Source organism: Gossypium raimondii, chromosome 10 (assembly GCF_025698545.1).
Source record: "Gossypium raimondii isolate GPD5lz chromosome 10, ASM2569854v1, whole genome shotgun sequence".
Classification (NCBI taxonomy): Eukaryota; Viridiplantae; Streptophyta; class Magnoliopsida; order Malvales; family Malvaceae; genus Gossypium; species Gossypium raimondii.
In genome coordinates, this window is record NC_068574.1 from 13,816,889 (window position 1) to 13,837,169 (window position 20,281).

General features: G+C 31.0%; 2 protein-coding genes across 3 annotated transcripts; one reads left to right on the forward strand and one right to left on the reverse strand.

Annotated features, from left to right (window-relative positions):
- The first annotated feature begins 502 nt into the window (after positions 1 to 502).
- Positions 503 to 5,364, forward strand: LOC105776942 (uncharacterized). 2 transcript variants are annotated; one of them, XM_012599920.2, is made up of 4 exons: positions 503 to 795; positions 877 to 959; positions 1,212 to 1,366; positions 4,628 to 5,364. In XM_012599920.2, exons 3-4 carry the CDS (start codon positions 1,268 to 1,270, stop codon positions 5,078 to 5,080), a joined length of 552 nt encoding a protein of 183 aa, XP_012455374.1. In that variant the 5' UTR covers positions 503 to 795; positions 877 to 959; positions 1,212 to 1,267; the 3' UTR covers positions 5,081 to 5,364. The 2 variants fall into 2 exon arrangements, with proteins under 2 accessions (XP_012455374.1, XP_012455375.1); XM_012599921.2 differs by lacking the exon at positions 877 to 959.
- An 84-nt stretch (positions 5,365 to 5,448) lies between these two features.
- On the reverse strand, positions 5,449 to 6,581 carry LOC105776941 (uncharacterized). Its single transcript, XM_012599919.2, has one exon. The coding sequence runs from the start codon at positions 6,256 to 6,258 to the stop codon at positions 5,449 to 5,451; it is 810 nt and encodes a 269-aa protein (XP_012455373.1). The 5' UTR covers positions 6,259 to 6,581.
- Between the last annotated feature and the right edge of the window lie 13,700 nt (positions 6,582 to 20,281).

Genomic DNA, 20,281 nt, shown 5'->3' on the forward strand with positions numbered 1-20,281 from the left:
ATTAGATGACTAATTGGGAAATTTACCCATAAAAGAAATGATATTTTGACATATTAGTAATTAAAGAAATTAATTTAAAAAATAAATAAAAACAACACATTACTAGGTAAGGCTAGAAAATTAAGGGAAAGGTTTGGGTCTCATAATATTCGTGATGTGTGTTTAATCTCAGATATGGTATTATATAAAAAAATTAGAAATTGGGACACTACATTCATAAATTAAAAATAAAATTAAAAAGGCTAGAAAATAATAATCCGAAATAATTTTTAACATTTTATTTATTTATTTTGAAGTAAACTTTTAACTAACCTTGGACTTGGAAGCAAAGGACACGTGAGGTAGTTTAAACAAAAAAGCCAAAATTTTTAAAACATAATTAATTAAATGACATCCGAAAATTGAATTAATTAATATATTGCCTTACTTTCATTTCCGGGCAGCCCGAACTCAACGGTCATTTAACACGATGAATTGATGAGTAAGCTGCCCGTCTTGCCCGATTCCTGACTGGGAAAAATGACGGGCAGTCACTCCCAATCCCCAGTACTCTCTTTCTCTTCCTCCCTTTTGCGTCTGCTATATCTTTTCTTCCTCTCCATGTCTCCTTGATCACGATCCGACGGTCCAGAATGAACGCTTATCCTTTTGCTTGTTTCCTCTGCTTTTAGTCCTGCAAATCCTCAGATCTACTTTCGCCTCCCTCCTAAGCTTCCTTTTTTCTACTTTCCTTTTGATTTTAGCTCTGCAATTCCTCAGATCTACTCTCTCCGCCTTCCTCATCTTCGTTTCTCGGTATGTTTCGTTCCTCACATCTTTTTTCTTCTTCTTCTTTCGAATTCCCTAACGCTCTCTTTCATCTGTAATTAATTTTAGGTGAACTGAGTTTTTCCAAAAACAAAAAAGCTAATTTTTACCAAAAACAACTTTCCGCCGGCGAGTTTTGCTCGTAATTCAAGGTACTTCGTTGTGTTTTTCTTTTAAAGCAAACTTTGTTTTTTATTTATTTATAAATTCCCGCTGTTTTCTTTTTGTTTTAATTTATTTGCACTATTAGGGAAATATTTTTTTTTATTTTCTTAATTTTTGAAATTTCCTTTTGCTTTTGCTAGTTCGTACTATATATTCTGTAGGAATAAAGTGACAGATCTAACTGCTGATACAGCTTCAGCTTAGATCTAACGGTACGGATGCTTTTTTTGTTTGTGCAGGTTGCCTTTAGATTTATCGTTGGCCGTAGTGAAATACTGAAGTTGCCCACAGTTCGATGGCGGTTACGGTTAGTTACGTCGCGCTAACATGCGCCGGTGAAACTCTAGCTTCCATGTTCTTGTCGGCTCTTGTCAATACCCACCTTGTAGCTCTGGTAAGCTATCCTTTATTTTTTTAATGTGTTAAATTTTATAATTTTTGCTTACCATATCCTTCAATTTATGCTATTTTTTGCTACGAGTTTCGCGGTTTTCGCTTTAGATCAGTGCTAAAATGCGCCCTTGTAGGGTTCCTTATTTAGGAACCTTTTCTCTATTAAGCAGTTTTTTTTTTCACTAATTTTTTCCCTCATATTTTTTCTCACTCTATTTTTTTTTCATTTGGATACTTATATTATTTTTTACGTTTTATTTTTGTAAAAAAAACTTATCGACTTCCAATAAAAAATAAATTTCAAAATAAATCGAAACAAAATTAATAGTTTAGTCTATTTAGATATCAAAATGAGATTAAAAGATAAATTTCAAAAGTTAAATCCTCCCTTTGATTTTTTCTTAAAAGAATTTCAGAATTTTTTTGCATTAGATTCCTGCTAAATGCGCGGCTTTGTTGTTGGGGACCGAGATTTTGTGACGTAACGATTTTGGAGTTGCGTTTTAATACGAGATTATTCGTCTTCGTGATTTTATTCCTGATAAAATGATAATTATATTATAATATCATAGTTTATTTTTATTATAAAATTCAGAATTATTTATAATTCTTTTAGCTTTCAAATTAGAAGATAAAATGTGTTTACCAACATCTTAAAATTATATTAACAATTTTAGTATTTTATTTTGCTAACTTGCGCTTTTTAGTTGGGATGATGGAGAAAATATTTTTTTGATAAAAGATGGAGAAAATATTTACTGTAGTTGTTCGTGGTAGTTTGAATTTTGTCGCATATGAAACTTCAATTTAATTATTTCAGTTGACTTTTAAAGTATTTTATACTTTGATTTATAATTTGTTAAATAGTTTATTTAATTAAATTTCATAAAATATATTTTAACATAGAAAATTAAATGATATATTTATACATTATTAATATAGATACACTATTTTTTATAATTATACACGATACATTTATTATATTGATAAGTAGGTGACACATACCTCTTAAGATTTTAAAAAATTGAGATATTTAATAATTTTACTTATAAAATTAAAAATAAAAATAAAATTTTTAAAGTTTTTAAAATTTTATAAATAAAAAAGTAAAAAAATAAAAAAAATCAACTTTAAAAAATAAATGGGATTTTTTTGGGAAAATAATAAAACATCTGTCGCTAAGTCTTTTTTTTTTGTCATTTTTTTGAATAGTCAAAGTCTCTGTTATGAATAGGATATTCCTTGGGTAATATTCTTGTCAAATCCTAGGTGCCACGTCACGCTTTTGTCCACTATTTTTGAATTTTATAAAGCAATCGTACTTTTCATGTTAATTTTTTTTATACTATCATGTAAAAACTATTTACTTTTATTTAAAATAAAAATAATTTATGAAAATATCTTAACTGCTTTTAAGCAAAGTAAAATCAATGGTTGGTTGTCCCAAATCGGTCTACTCGTCCATAAAATAGGCTTGGCAAGATATTAAATTCTTCTTCTATTCGATCCGAATTTAGGCAGAGATTATTTTATCCAGTCTTTATATTTATTTGTTATATTATTTTTAAAAATAATAATTATATATGTTAAGTTTAAAATTTGATTTGATCAAATTATGTTAAATTTAATGTGTTAATATTATTTATTAAAAACATGATTCTATCCATTATTAGTAAAAAATATCTAAGTAGGTTTAGTACAACGATACATTGTTATTTTTGTTGTTGTTAATAAATGTATTACAAGGGCGAGATACTTGTGAACTTTTCACTAACAGGAACAGACAGAAAATTTCATTTATTATTAATACTAAAATTATGAAAAATCGTTGAATAAATTAAATATGAGCGGCTGAGTGAGACTTGAATTCTTTTAATTTTATATGGTTTCAACTTGGATAAATAGTAAATCCAAATGTAAAGCCGAATAAAGTTGGGAAAAAGAGAATAATAAATAAAGGCATTTCATCTAACCTGATTCCACCCGGCACACAAATACTTGTAGTCCAGTGGGCCCAATCTTTTTGCTGTTCGGGCATTGATGCCTTTCACCTTTCCTTCAAAATTTCTTAAAGCTAGATTAGACCGCTTAAAAGGCCGGATTACCCATTTAGGGTAGATTCGACTTGCCGGTCTAAGTTCGAATAAAATAAATTGTAGGATAAATCCTAAAATCATACCTCGAATATTTAATTTATACATAAATTTTAATTATGGTTCAAATATATATTATGGTTCAAATATATATATATATATGAAATTTTAATTTTAAATTAATAGCACACATTTAAAGAAATAATCATGTCGATTTATTTTTATATTAGATAAATATAATTATTTGTATATACAATATGTAAACTTAAAATGGTATTAAAATAATAGTTGTGTTTGCTACAAATGAAATTGCATGAAATTAAAATTTTATGTATAAAATTACACAAAATCAGAATTCATGTGTAAATTTAATATTTATTTCTAAATTGTTATTTGGGTCGGTTGAATTGTTATAATTATTCTATATTTAAATACAAAATAGTAAGTCAACATGGATTGTTTAATTAGTTGGGTAGTCATTAGAAATTTAAAAAATATCAATATTTGAGCTTCATCAATTCCATGTGACCTATAAAAAGTATAAAATATATAAATAATTTTTAATATTTTATAAATACAGTTCCTAGTTTCAAGCCTAGCATGATTTTAGTTTGGAGAAGAGATTTTAAAAATTTCCAAACCATGGGTTGTTCACAGGTCATATCTGAATAGTAAATTTATTGCTTATTCTGGTTAGGTTGGAGCTCCAGCTTAGTCTGTTGGACCACTTGTTTTATTGTTTTAAATTTATTAAACATTTTATAATTAATTCTATTTCCATTTGAATAGATAACAAGACATCATATATTGGAGGGGTAGTATTAGGAGTGCCCAAAGTGCAAAGCTAAAAGTTTTAATGAAGCTAATTTATATATATTCTGTACACATATGAATATGATCCCAAGACTTGGTTTGTGCTACAGAATATTTAATTTAAATAATTTTTTGCTTAAAAAATATTTTTTAATTAATAAACAGTTTGCCAGTAGAAGGTATGATTCTTACAAATCAAAGCAAAGGCTTTCGTTAATCTTCCGATGAGACCCAATTAGTTATGATTTTATGTACTCTTTGTCTTCTTGTTGGTTCAGAAAATCTTGGTTATAATTGCTAATATAGCTTCTGCTTTAAACCCTGCTGTGAATGCATGTTTTGGGGATTGGTTTCAGAACTCCTTTACATTGCTGGTGGCTAACAAACCTGGAATCAAGGGTGACCATTCCCAAAACCAGCCTAAGCTGAAGGACGCTGATGGGGAAGATAATGATGACGACAATGATGATGGCGATGGTGGGGATGGTGAGTATGGAGATGGTGAAGAAGAGCTGTCCTCGGAAGGCGGGGAATATGGCAACAATGGTAATAGCGAGAAGAACAATCCAAAGAAAGGACTGGGAGATGGTGCGACCGGGGCAGAACAAAATGGAGAAGACGAAGACAATGAAGATGGAGATGGTGAAGACCCTGAGGATGAGGATGAGGACGAGGACGAGGATGATGATGACGATGACGATGGAGAGGATGAGGATGAAGAGGATGTTGAAGAAGAAGAAAATGAAGATGAGGAAGAAGAAGATGAAGATGAGGAAGCCCTGCAGCCACCCAAGAAAAGGAAGAAGTAAATTGTTAGGAAATAAGTTGAAGCCTCCTCCATTAAAGAAAACCCTTTTGGTTTAGGTAAACTGGTTCATCTAACACTATGTGATGTTTTATTTAGGCATTGAGGAGGGTGCTGTTTAGGGTTAATGTTTTTACGCATTATATATCATCACACTTCATTTTCCTTTTCCATAATTAGAGTACTGTTAGAAGTATTTGAACAGCGGCAAAAAAGATTCTATTGAAAAAAAAATGTATGATTCCGGCCGCTTCTCATTAATGTTAATGGATATGATAGTTTTGCTAACATGATTTTAGAAATGTCATCATATCTGGGTAAAGCATTCCTTTTATTCAAATCAAACATTAAGTGCTCAAAAAAAAAAAAACCTTAAGCTCGACTGAACAATGATTCATCGTAATCTCTGCCCGTAGAGAACCTGAAACCGTGAGCTGAATCGTAGGATTTCCTGCCTGTTGCTGCTGTGGGTGTTGAATCATATTTTGAAAATGCTTTTATTTCTTTATTATGGAACACAAAAGCAGCGGAAACAGGTAAATGGGCATCGTTGCCGAGATTTTGGATCAACTCCAATGGCATATCAAAGTAGTGATTCATGACGCAGTCTCCATCAACATCTTCATGGTGGTCGGGTATCAAAGTTGATGAAGCCCAGGACCCGCATTCGAATTTTTCCAGGGAAACTCTTGTTGATGTCACATGATCATTCTCAATGCCAATGGTTTCTCTCATTCTTGGCCTCACTGCCTTTGCTTTACCCAATCCTGGAAGGAACAAGCAAAGGCCACTGCATTTGAAGTTGATGCTGTTTCGGCAACCATCGTCGTTGGCTTGACCATGGTGACGGACATCATCAACCACCTCGTGGTCGACCTGTCGAGGAGATTCATGACTTCGACTTTTCAAGTTCTTCCACGACAGAAGTGAGCGGAACCGAGGAGAAGAGGTTGCAGGCGTTGGGGCGGTAGAAGTGAAGAAGTTGGGGTTGGGAGGGAGCAGGGGATGAGGGACGGCGGAATCGGGTTGAGGAGCGTCGATGGGAGGTAACATCATGTTGAAACTTGTTTCTCCCATGGATGATGACGATGATATTGATTCTCTCAAGGCTATGGGATCAACAATTATCTGTGTCTCCATTTGCAGGCTGTGGCTTTTCTGCCTTGAAATGGGAAGTGCCATGGAATTTGGAAAAGGAAGAAAGCTGTTAAAGTTGAAAGCAGAGATGGTTTAAAACGAGGATGTGAATGGGACAGCATTAGACTTGGTGGTTCGTGGATCGCATGCATAACAGCATTTCAGTAGTGATTTGCATGTCGTAAGATATCAACGGTTAGGTTTTTTATTTTTTATTTTTTTAAACTATCGTTATATTTTCTAATCATCCAATTATAAAAAAATTACAAAATAATTATCTTGTTATAAAATAAAGAGAGATGGAGAGTAGGGGTGAGCAAAATTCGATTCGACTCGAAAAAATCGAAAAAAAATTTAAATTTCGAGTTAAACGAATCGAGTTATTCGAGTTATTCGAGTTAATCGAGTTATTCGAATCAACTCGAATTTTTTTTTCGAATTTCGAGTTCGAATCGAGTTGAGTTTTCGAATTCGAATAACTCGAATAATTCGAATAATTCGAATATCAAACTATAATATTTTACAGTTTTACCCTAAACTCCCAAACTTTTTTACTTTTCCCTCAAAACTTTTACTCCTTCCCACTTTTCCCCCAAAACTTTTACTCCCCTCCCCTCCCAACCCCCCAATCTACCAAAAATCCATTTCCCACCAAAATTTTACTCTTCCATTCATTTTTTTTTCAAAATTTTACTCTCAAAAACCCTCAAAACTTTTTATTTTCCCCCAAAATTTTTACTCCCTCCCACTTTTCCCCTAAAACTTTTATTCTCTTCTCATCCCACCTCCCATCTACCCCAAACCCTCCCCCTCCAATTTTTTTAATATTTTCCTCCAAAATTTTACTCCCCTATTTACTTTCCTCAAACTTTTATTCCCCAAAACTTTTATTTTCCCCTAAACTTTTACTTCTCACCCTTTACTCTCAAATAAAAATCAAAATTATCCAAAAAATCACTAAACATAAATAGTAATAATTTTATTTATATACACTATTTATATTATTAAATTAAATTTCACATTTTATATTATTTATATTATTGAATTGTTTAGTCATATTGAATATTTATATTAAAATTGAATTCTTAATTATGCCATAAAATATTCGTGTTAAAATTTTATATTGGTATCAATTTCAAATTTTATTTTAAAATAAATTTTATTAAAAAACATATTTTTATATTTAATATATTTTAATTCCAAAATACATAGTGACAAGAATCCAAGATAATTGAAACAACTAAGCAAACAAATAAGCTAACCGGTATATAAAAATTAATAAATAAATTATGAGGTGATGAAAGTTAATAAAAATTTGATTAAGGTGGACAAATTTTATTACGATGGGTGACAATGGTTACAAGGACCCAAAATTATTTTTAAAATTTAACTCGAACAAATATATTCGATTCGATTCGATTCGAATTCCATCTCACTCGACTTGATTCGAGAAAACTTCAAATAAAGTTAGGATGATAAAATGAGATTCGAAAACTCGATTAACTCGAAAATTTTCGATTCGATTCAATCGAATGCTCACCCCTAATGGAGAGAATAAAGAATAAAGAAAATATGAAAACAATAGAGAATGTACTTTATTGGTCAAAAGGGATGATTACAATGCTTCTTCAGAGACTCTATTTATAGGTATAAGAAGTATAAAAGAAGTATAGATCTAATTCTAATATCTATTAGAATTTAAAGTATATTAAAACTTTATCTTGATCATAATGGACATCCACTTAATAAGATATTCATAACACTCCTCCTTGGATGTCCATTGGTAGATAATGTGCCTCGTTAAAACCTTATTAGGAAAAACTCTGTAGGATAAAAACCTAATGAAGGAAAAAGAGTACACAATTTATAATATGCATAATATGCTGCCTCATTAAAAACCTTACCAGAAAAACCTAATGAGAAAAAAAACCGGTTAAGGGAAAAAGAGTGCAACACGTATTTACTCCCCCTCATAAAAACATCACACATTTTCTCATATTCTACTTATTCAATCTTGAATACTAGTTTTTCAAATGGCTATTTGAATGTATTTGCTAAGCATTTATATTTGTAACACCCCTTACCCGTATCCAATGCCGGAACAGGGTATGAGGCATTACCAGAACACTTACACATGTAAACCTATTAAACCGAGTTACAAAATTTCATTCAAATTTAAAACTTTCAAAATTATTAACATGCTTTTATAACTCTTCACAATATATATATAATGCAACATTTTCTGCCAACCACACTATCAAATAATGGATTTACTCAATCGAGCTCAATATCGATGTCAACTTATAATCTAACATTTAACTTCAATTGCACTTTCAAATACTTGTTAAATTAAGGATCAGATTACGGATTTGAGTACATTGTTTGCCCGGTGTCACGATTTGCTTGAATTTTTCACAATGCTATAACTTATAAATTTAACGTGGCATGGTCTAGCCACTACTTGGCCAAAGCCTAAGCATGTATACCAAATATGTACGCCAAATATATATATATATATAACATAAGCATTATAAGTATGGATGAGCACAACATTTATTCATGTATCGGGCTTGCCAACATGTTTTAATTCATAAACTATTCATGGTCTTACTTCATGCCAAATCATGTACCGAATAATTTAGCTTTCTTAACACATTTATTTGCTTTTAGTATTGCTCACATAAGATTTATAGAGCATAGAGCCTTGTATATAACACCGCATAAAGCACGCTAGGCACCAAGCTCGATACATTTCACCGGCACAAAGCCTGCTAGACATAAAGTCTGATATAATTCACCGGCATAAAGCCTGCTAGGCATAAAGCCTGACATAATTCACCGGCATAAAGCCTGCTAGGCATAAAGCCCGAACTTACAAAATCAGTTTTCACATAATTCACATCTAATTTAAATCATTCTCAAATATAATCAAATCACAATATTACATTCGACACTAGCTTATATAACTTCAAATAATTCATTTCATACATTTTATTGTCCTCCTCTTCCTCTCCAATCCACATCCGTTACGTATAAAACATGCTTAAATAGCATTATACATTATTTCACTATTCACTTATATTAAAATTTAAAGTTGTCTATTTGAGTCAGAGTCACTAAATTATTTTTATCCGGAGCTACAGAGCTCCAAATTAAGATCTATAAATTTTCTTCACACGATTTCACAGCAATATAAATTTAATCACACATAAATTTTAAGGTTTGCTTAATTTCCAGCAAGCTATCTTTCTGCGTCACAGACGCTAATTTATTTTTATCTAGAGCTACAGGGATCCAAATTAAGTTCCGTAAATTTTTCCCGAAACTAGACTCATATAAATTTCCACCATAAAAATGTCAGGATTTTTGACTCAGCCAATTAGTACAGTTTATTCTTTAAAGTTTCCCCTATTTCTCTGCTCAACAACTCTGACCTCTCTTCACTAAAAATTAAATATCTCATTGTACAGAATTCAAATGATGTTTCTATTTCTTTCCTTTGAAAATAGACTCATCAAGGATTCTAAGCATATAAATTATAACTCATAACTATTTTTGTACAATTTTTAATTATTTTCCAAAGTCAGAACAGGGGATTCCGAAATCAATCCAACCTTGCCTCACTAAAATTCAAATATCTCAAAATGTATAACTCTTTTGCTTTCTCTGTTTCTTTCATATGAAAATATACTTCTTAAGCTTTCATTTCATATCTTATTCACTCTCTAATTCAATTTCCACTATTTTGGTGATTTTCAAAGTTACATTGTTGTTACTATCTAAAACTGTTTTGTTGTACATTTTACTTTTTCATAATTTCATTACTTCTTTTCATCTTACTCAAGGGTCAATTAAATATCGAACCCAATATTCGTCACGTAAACTTATTCAATTCACACATATTTTCACTTATCCAATTTTGCCAATGAACACTTCGGAATATTAACCGTTACACAGTGGAATCAGCACTTTCCTCAATACACATATACATTAAAGGCCGAATACATATATATTCAAATATGCAATCACATAATTCATATTTCACATAACTTCATATCATCAATTCAAGTATACAACTTACCTTATTTTCAAATAGATAATTCAATTATCACATACCTGGTCACTTAGCCTGATTTAAACATTCGTACACAACTTATCTTTACCCGTTGAACCATTCGGAATTAAAAAGGATACTCGGATAGTCGGAAGGCTCGTACAATGCCAACGTCCCAGATGTCGTCTTACATGTAATCACATATGATGCCACTGTCCCAGACAGGGTCTTACACAAATCAAATACGATGCCAATGTCCCGGACATGGTCTTACACGTATACACAAGTCGATGCCAACGTCCCAGACGTGGTCTTACACGAAAATACATATCAAAATCCTATGTCATGACATATGTATCCTAACTATTCTTAAGGCTCATACGGGGCTTTCGAATGTCGTAACTCAGTCGAAACGAACTCATAAACATAGCTGCCAGGCTTGTACACATTCAACTAATATATATTTATTTACATATTCATTTTAACACATATAATTCACATTTAAAAAAAAATTATAACATCTATTTGCTTATAAACTTACCATCATGCTTTCAAGTTCAATTCCTCATCTTTCTTGGTTTATAATAACATTTTTAACTTATTTAACACTCACATTATTCAAAACAGTCCTTGACTCAACCTTTGGAAAAATTACAATTTTGCCCCTAAACTTTTGCATATTTCCAATTCCGTCCCTAGGCTCGAAAATTAAATTTCACACCTTATTCTTATATTTTACAGCATACTAAACACTTTTCCCTTCTATGGCAACATCAAATTCTCACTCTAACATACACTTATGAACAATAAATATTTTTGTAATTTAGCTCTAATTACTCAAATTCATCAAAATTTCCAATACAAAACATACTAACCCAAAACATATCTTCAATAATTCATCATCAAACATCACAAAACACAATTATTCATCAATGGCATAACTCAAAATATTCATCAAAATCAGAAATTGAAGCATGGGTCGAGTAGTATTCGAAACAACGATCTCAAAAACATAAAAATCATCAAAAACCAAAACCAAAACATACCTTAATTTGCTTGAGGAAGGGCCGAATACCCAGCTGGTTTTCTTCTTTTCTTCCCCTTTTCATTCGGCAGAAAGATAATCCATCTCCCCCCCACTTTCTTATGCCTTTCCTTCTTATTATAATAACATTATAATACATAAATTATTATTATAACTTTTATAAATAGTATAAAAACTATATATTTTAAACATAGTGCCGTCCACTATCTTTTCAATGGTCAAATTGCAACATAAAACCCCCATATTTAAAGAACAACCACTATTAGACCCTTTTTGAAATAACCACTAAATTTTCATTTTACATAATTTAATCCTTTTATTTAATCGGACACTCAAACGACAAAATTAAAGCACGAAATTTTCACACAAGTAAATTTATACATAATAAACACAGAAAATAATTTTAAAATATTTTTCTAACTTGGATTCGTTGTCCCGAAACCACTATTCTGACTAGGGTCAAAATCGGGTTGTTACAATATTACCATTCTTTTAAAAGTCATGAGTGAGAGAAATTTGGGAAATATATTTTGATATTTTCAAGAGATTCAATAATAATCATAACAAACTTTAATCACGATTCTTTTATAAAAACACAAATAGGTATTTTGGATAACTTTATAATCCCCTTCAACTACTATTCACTAAGTCAAATTTACCACATATGTTCAAATTATTTCAATTCATATAAATGAACAATTTCTCGAGAATTTCAATATGCTTCTAGCATTCTAAATCCTTCAAGGATTTTAATATAAACTTTACTATATAGTGATTCATAAAAGTTTGTAACAATAACCATTAGACGCAAGTTAAATCTTTTATGAATTGTTAGTTTAATAATATATCTAAAGGTTATTACATCCACCACAAAAAAATATTATATCTTTTCATAATCAATGCCAGGACTTATCAAAAAACTTCATATTCTGCTTTTGCAAAACTACTTCAATTGCACCTTCACTGGCTTTATACCTTTAGATATTTGGACTACTAGTCCAAAAACTCCACGAATTTAATTGTACTTGAGTTGCGTCTTTCTATTTTGATCAATTTATTCCATATCTATATTTTTCAATAGATTTATTCAAGATCCTCCTTTTATTTCATTATTTCAATAATAATATTGCATGCAAAATCATTGTCGACCACTTTTATTATTTAGTTCCACATTTTTCGAATTGACATAATTTATCGACATCTCTTATTTTCATTATTTTAAAATTCAGCTTCAGGTACCTGAATCTCTTCTGAAGTTTTACTTATTAGTTATGTCTTGGGTCTCTTCTGGAGCAACTGCCTCCACTATATGACCATCTAAAAGAATTTTCATATTTGGAACCGATCAATCTATTATTTATTCCAACTGATTGTCCTACTGGGAATTTGATTCAAATTAAAATATTAGATGGTATATAACACTTAGTTATTCTCCTTAAGTTTGTAAATACATCTAACAGTTAACTTGTAATGAGTTATCCTTATTGAACTTCTGGTTCAATTACTCTCCCCCTAATGTCGGGAAAACTATCGAATCAAAATTGTAATCACAAATCATGTCATAATTGAATCTCGAATACATTCAAAACATCTAATAATATAAAGAAACTTGTAATTAATATATATTCCCAACTTTCTTTAAGGATTCACTCATCTTTGTGCGTTGTGGTAGAGCAATTGGAACATATACGCACATACAAAAATTCAAAAATGAGAAATATTTAGCTCTTGATCAAAAACCAATTGTAATGGGGAGTATTTATAACTTATTGGCTTGACGCGTACAACACGTAAATCAACACAATCTCATGTTGAAATTGGAGGTTTAGTTCTCATAAGTAATAGTTTAGACATTAATTAGAGGTGTTAATCAATAATTTCTCTAAACCATTATGCGCAAACTTTTACAAAATTTTTTCAGACTCAATTAATAAAAGATTGAGATATAAACTCATTAGTATTAGAAAGATGAATTGTCTTAATTACATAATCTGAAATTAAATATTTAAACAAGCAATCTTACAAATGACAAGTTAAAAATTGATAACATAGATGTGATTATTTTGTAGATGCATCTACCAAAATCATATAATATCAAAACTAGACCTATCCATGGTAGGCGGCTGCCTCGACGGACAACACTTTGAAATATGGGAGGTTCGGGTAAAAATATAGGCCGAAATATGGGCTTGGGCAAAAAATGAGGCCCGTTTAAAAATAGGCGGGCTCGGGCTCAACTTTTTGGCCCGAGCCAGCCTTACCGAATATAATAAATATATAATTTTTATTTTTATTTTTTAATTTTAAAATACTTTAAAAATATTTTTATTTTTATTTTTTTATTTTTAAAATATTTTTTGTGTTTATTAAAAATCGGATCGGGCCGGGTCGGGCTCGGGCTTATTATTTTTTTCTCGGGCTGGGCCTGGGCAAAATTTTAGGCCCATATTTCGGGCCGAGCCGGGCCCGGGCCTAAGAGTCGGGCCGAAATTTTTTTCTGAGCCCGGCCCGGCCCGGCCCATGGACAGGTCTAATCAAAACCATCCACATGGTGGATGAATGAACTCATATTCATTTCAGAAATGCAAGACATTAAATCTCAACTTTAGTTAGTGAGTTTCTAATAATCAATTTTCATTGAGAACAAGCAACATATGAGAATTCTTTTAAATTAAAGAATCTTCTGGTTCTTTAATGAATTCCCAATTAATTTTCGCGTCATATATGATCCAAGATGGTCTAACTGGTCACGCCAAGTAGTAAATGCATTTGTATCAGTAAACTTCTGGTTTACTTTAACATGTGTTTCAATTGTACTAAATTGTAACAAATTAATAATTTTACTATCATTCCTTTTACTTTGTATCCACATATAAGGCTATTGTGACGTTTACTACTGGAAATGTCTAAACCAATGTGAATATTATAATGTCACTAAGTCAACAAAATAAATATAATTTCCAAACAATTATATGCAATATTCACTTCAAGGAATATGCCAAAATCTTCAAATGCCCAAAAATCTATTAATAGCAAACTTTAAGAGTGGATCTTATTTTCCAAGTGTACAAGTACATGACCAATGACTTTTCATTCATAAGTTTTCTCTCTTGCAAGTTCTTATCAGTAATATTTTACCATATAATTTTAATTAAGAACTTATTTTGAATACTGTAGAGTTATACTCACAGTTTTAACTTGCAACTTTAGGTGCATCCAACCATAACGAGCTTTAGATAGAATTATCATATTCTATTGCTCATAAGTAAATCTTTCATAGTCAAATATTTTGCTTTCAACCCTTTAATAGGGATGATGACAAAAGAATATCACAAAGATTATAAAATAAATATAAATTAATAACTTAATCCCTTTTTATTCATATGAAATATAATATTTTTCTCATTCACAATCTCAATATGAGATCCATTATGAATATCTTTTAAAACCAATGGATTAACCATCACAAGATATTAATATATTAGCTCTTCTAAAGCTTTCAACTAATTTTTATGACTAAATATTAGAATAATATTGGTTTGTTTCAGTACCAAATAAGATAATTATTTTCTATTTGTAATGATAGAATTCATTAATACATTTTCATATCATTCCTAAAATAATATTAATGAAACAAAATATTTAGGTATACGCCACATATGTGGCCAATAATCTTTCATATCACATTGATAACATAAGTTATCTTTATCTTAAGAACTCTCATTGTTCTCTTATTTATTATTATGTTCCCACTTTTAGTGGTCCATGAGTATATATTTTATTTTCTTTATGTTTACATTCACTTGTGGAATGCAACAAATCTAATAGGATGTACTTATAAACATCCCAATGGATTCTTTATTTCATAATCACAATCGCAAACATGCATGAGATTTTAAATCAAAATCTATCTATTCATATTGTCATGATTAGTCTCTAATTATAATAAACATGATATAATAAATAAAACATAGTAAAATATACCTAAAGATTTGTTAACATCGTCGTCTTCACCTTGACTATTATCATGAGCACAAATGTATTATTTACCCATGCTTGTACAATTATAAATCAAAGATCGGGAATAAAAACCACAATCCATTCTGAGATTGAATCTTTCAACATCCTGAAGGTGAAGTTGTAAGGGAAAAAATTTAAGGTGAAAAGGAATTTGATTTGTGGGATGACTTTGAAAGATTTTGAAAAAATAGAGAATCATCGTGCTGATAATGTGTTATAAAATAAAGAGAATATACTTTATTGATCAAAAGGGATGATTATAATGCTTCATCATAATCTCTATTTATAGGTATAAGAAGTATAAAAGAAGTACAAATCTAATTCTAATAACTGTTAGAATTTAAAGTATATTAAAACTTTATCTTGATCATGATGGACATCCACGTAATAAGATATTCATAACATATCTAACTATTTAATTTTGTTTTTTAGTTACCAACTTGATAATGTAAAAAAGAAACACCAAAAATTCAAGATAGTTGGGTGACTAAAAAGACAAAATTGAATAGGTGAGGATCATTTCATAACTTTTCATAGTTAGGCGACTAGAAAAAATACTAATAGTTGGATGACCATTTTGTAAAATTTTCTAGTTGGATGATAATTTTTTATAATTGGTTGACTACTAATGGAGTTTACTTTTTTTTCTCGAGATAAGTGTTAGGTATCATACATGAGAGTATATGTTTAAATTTTTATTTTTTATGAGAAAAAAATTATCATTTTTACATATTTGAATCATCATAACTTAAAATGACTAAATTTATGGCTCACCAATGATGTGAGTGAAAAAAAAATCTAACCAATATATTTATTAAAATATTTGCATTAAGTCAAGGAAGATTTGGCATTGCTAATAAAGGTTGAGGTTTGAGATCTTAAGCACCCAGATTTGAGTTCCACCATAGGTAAATGTTATGTGTGGATTCTCCTTTAAATTATTTTGGGTTTAAGTTTCATCATGTGTGTGCTCTGTCTAGATTTATTTTATCTAAATTTATTCTAGTTAAGTTGGTCGAAAATGTATTTTTGTGATTTATATTTCATTTACAATTTTACTTATACTTATAAACTCCAAAAATAAATATTATGCATAAATAGAAAAAATATTTTAAAATTCTATCATTAAAATTTAAATATAAATTCAATGAAAATATATTTTATTCACTTTCACAATATAAAATTTAATATTTATTATCATTTTTGTTAGTTTATGAAAAAGTTACTTTTCAGAATAAGTTTTTTTAAGAGCACCTCAATACTCATGGGTGTTGAGTTTAGGGTGATGTTGAATTACCACACTAATCTGTTCTATGCATGTTAGGAGGGAAGTATTGTAAAGTACATGGAGAGTACCTCAATATCCATAGGTGTCCAGTTTAGAGTTGGAGGCATATATTTGGTTGTTAGCCAACCAACTGATTTTAGCATAGTGGAAGCTGACTCCCGATGGTTGGCGCCTTTCACGCTATAATAACTCATTCATTCCTCTTCTCTTCCCACTCAAAATCTTCCAACTCTTTCAAGATCTCAAACTCTACGACTCTTTAGAATTTTCCTCGTTTTATTGTCAATATGGTGAAATCTCCAACTTAATTCTTTCTATTTTTTAATTTTTGCAAATGGTATTATGATTTCAAAAAATTAATACTGTTATTTTGTGATTTTTAACAGATGGTAAAATCAAGTTCTTTGGATTCAATACAATTTACATTTGTTAAAGCTTGACCCTCGTCTCAATGAATACTTAAAGGATGACAATTTATATGTAGCATCTATGAGGGCAAAGTTGAAAATCTTCCAGATTTGGTTGTCACCTTGGTGGAAAGGTTGATGTAATAGAATGTTTACATTTTATTTTTTTTCATGTGGGGAAGCGACTATCAAGCTTGAAGATGTTACCTAATTAACATGCCTTCTAATCAATAAGGAGGTGGTAACCACAACTAGTGCAATTGATTTAAAGTACCAGAGTGATTGTTTGTTGGGTGTTGTGTTGTTAAGGGACCATCACCATATGAATAAAACTTTTCTCCAGTTTTCATGCTCAAGTCAATCCACATATTGTTATCCACTGCAGCAACTCTCGATTACTAGATCTGGTAAATGGATGTCAAGACAACATTCTTAAATGACTATCTTAAAGAAAACATCTATATGATGCAACTTATCAGATTTATAGCTAAAAGAAACGAGTATAAAGTTTGCAAATTGCTTAGATCCATATATAGACTTAAGCAAACATTCGACTCATAGAATCAAAGATTCGATCAAATGATCAAAACCTTTAGATTTGAGCAAAATGTAGATGAGCCTTGTGTTTATAAACATATTGGGGATGAAAAGATAGTCTTTCTCGTTCTATATATCGATGACATTCTACTTATTGGAAATGATGTAGGAACATTGTCATCTGTTAAACTATGGTTAACTCAACAATTTAGTATGAAGGACTTGGGAGAAACTAATTTTGTTCTAGGCATTCGAATCCTAAGGGATCAAAAGAACAAAGTGATGGCATTGTCACAAGCTTCATACATAGACAAGATATTGAAATGTTATGGAATGACCGATTCTAAGAAGGGAACCTAACCCTCTATTTTAGGATTTCATCTTTCTTTGGAGGATTGTCCTAAGGCATCGGAAGAAAGATAAAACATGAGAAAGGTTCCTTATGCTTCAGTAGTAGGAAGCCTCATGCATGCTATGCTATGTACATGTCCAGATATTTGCTTTTAAGTGGGGTTGGTGAGACGATATCAGGTGAATCCAAGTTCAGAACATTGACAAACAGTTAAGCACATACTCAAGTATTTACAAAGAATGAAAGGTTATATGCTTGTGTATTCCGGAGGAGGTTTTACTCTTATTAGATAAACTAATTTTGACTTTCAAACGTGTCAAGATTCGAGGAAAACAACATCGGAATGTGTTTTTGTCCTAGGCGGCAGCGGGTCCATAGTGTAGAGAAGTGTCAAACAGAGCTGTATTCTTGACTCCACTATGGTGGTCGAATATTTGGTTGCTTCTGAGGCAACAAAAGAAGCAATATGGCTTTGAAAGTTCCTTATGGATCTTGAGTCATTCTTGGTATGCAAAAAGCTATTACACTGTACTATGACAATAGTAGGGAAATAACTAATACCAAGGAAACCAGAAACCATAAAAGAATGAAACACATTGATAGAAAGTATCATATCATAGGGGAGGTAGTTGTATATGGAATCGTGGATATAATCAAAGTCACATCCGAGGACAACCTTGTGGACTCGTTACCAAGACTCTAGTAGCTAGGAGTTTTGAGAAACATGTGGAGAGTATGAGAATGTGGAATAAGACTCATCTACTTCATTAGGGTAAGTGGGATACTGTTGGATCTGGTGCTTTAAGTGTGGTACATTCATTTGTACACTTATATTTTTTTCGAAATGATTGGTTAATAAAATTATTCATGAATTACATTAATATCCTTTGTATAATGCCATCATGTGATTTTTGCATGTAAAGCAAAATAGAAGCAAATATTAGCTCATTGGTTGTCTAGTGTTTAACTATTACTAATTGATATTTCTTGGTTGGATCACTGATAACTTTTGAAAAGACTTATATTTCATGCCCTCATGCTTTGTTAATTACTTGGAATTAGGTGGGTTAAGTTGCATTTTAGGATATTGCATTGATATTTTTAGAGCATTGTATTAAAAAACTTGAATTGTACTTAAGTGTTATTACATGTTGCTTTTAATTGCCTGTGCGGAGGACTTGCTTGGTGGTTGATGGACAGGTCCATCAGCCTCAGTTGTACTTGTACCAGATAAATCCACCTGAAAAAAAGAGAAATGATTATGGGCTGATAGACCTACCCTAGAAGGTCAAACATATAAAAGCCAAATGGGGAACCCTAGAAAAAAAGCAGTTTTTAGATAGAAAAAAGGATAAAAACTTTTGACAAGAAAGAAAGAAAGGACCAAGAAGGAAGGTGGTTGAAGAAGGAGAAAATGACTGCATCATCTTTGGCAGTTGTAGGATATTGTGCTGCTGGTGTTGAGAGCTGGATAGGCGAAAGCTATCATCTCAGAGTTTCTCATTTGATTATAATCGTATTTTTTTTAGAACTTATTTGTTAAAGATGATGTTTGTTACCGTATTATACTTGAACTTGAATTACCCAACTATGAGCTAAATCACTTAGGCTCGGGATTGCTTTGCTGAACCCTTTAATTTCCATTAATGTTTACAATTTAAGTTGGAATTATTATGCTATTTTATTCGATGGTATTTCATGCTTTATACAGGTTGTATATTGACGAATGTGCAGGAGGTTATTAAAGATAACATAATTCCAATAGGGTTAGGTTAGCTAGATAGACATTGAATAATATAAGTGAATGATAAAATTCTTTATTCGCAGCAACCTCTAGACATAGAGCCTTGCCTTATACGAAGAAAGGTAGAAAATATTAGTGGTAACTGAACTCAAGTCTATAGACATATAGTGCTTTAGGGGAGGTAACCCAAGGTTTTACTCTCGAAAGAAGCAGACTACTATAGAGATCTGTCAAGCAATAGATTGTTCAAGACTTTGCTGTGGAATTAATAGTTAGAGAAGGTAGATGCATCAGTAATCCCGACCATCCTAATCAACATTACAATTCCTTAATATTCTTTTCTGTAGTTGTTTTGTCGTGACATTCTTGTTTCATTTATTTGTTTTGTTTTGCACATTTTATACATCATCATTCTCTCATTTTTCTACTACATTCTCACTATTATTTTGCTTTAGCATTAATCAAGTTTAACTCTAATAACTTGACCAAATTATACCTATCCCATCCCTGTGGAGATGATCTCACTCATCATTTTATTACTTGTTTGACGTGTATACTTGCACAATTCGCACATCATATTCACACGCGAAAATCGTAATTTTGGAAGATAACTTATATTAG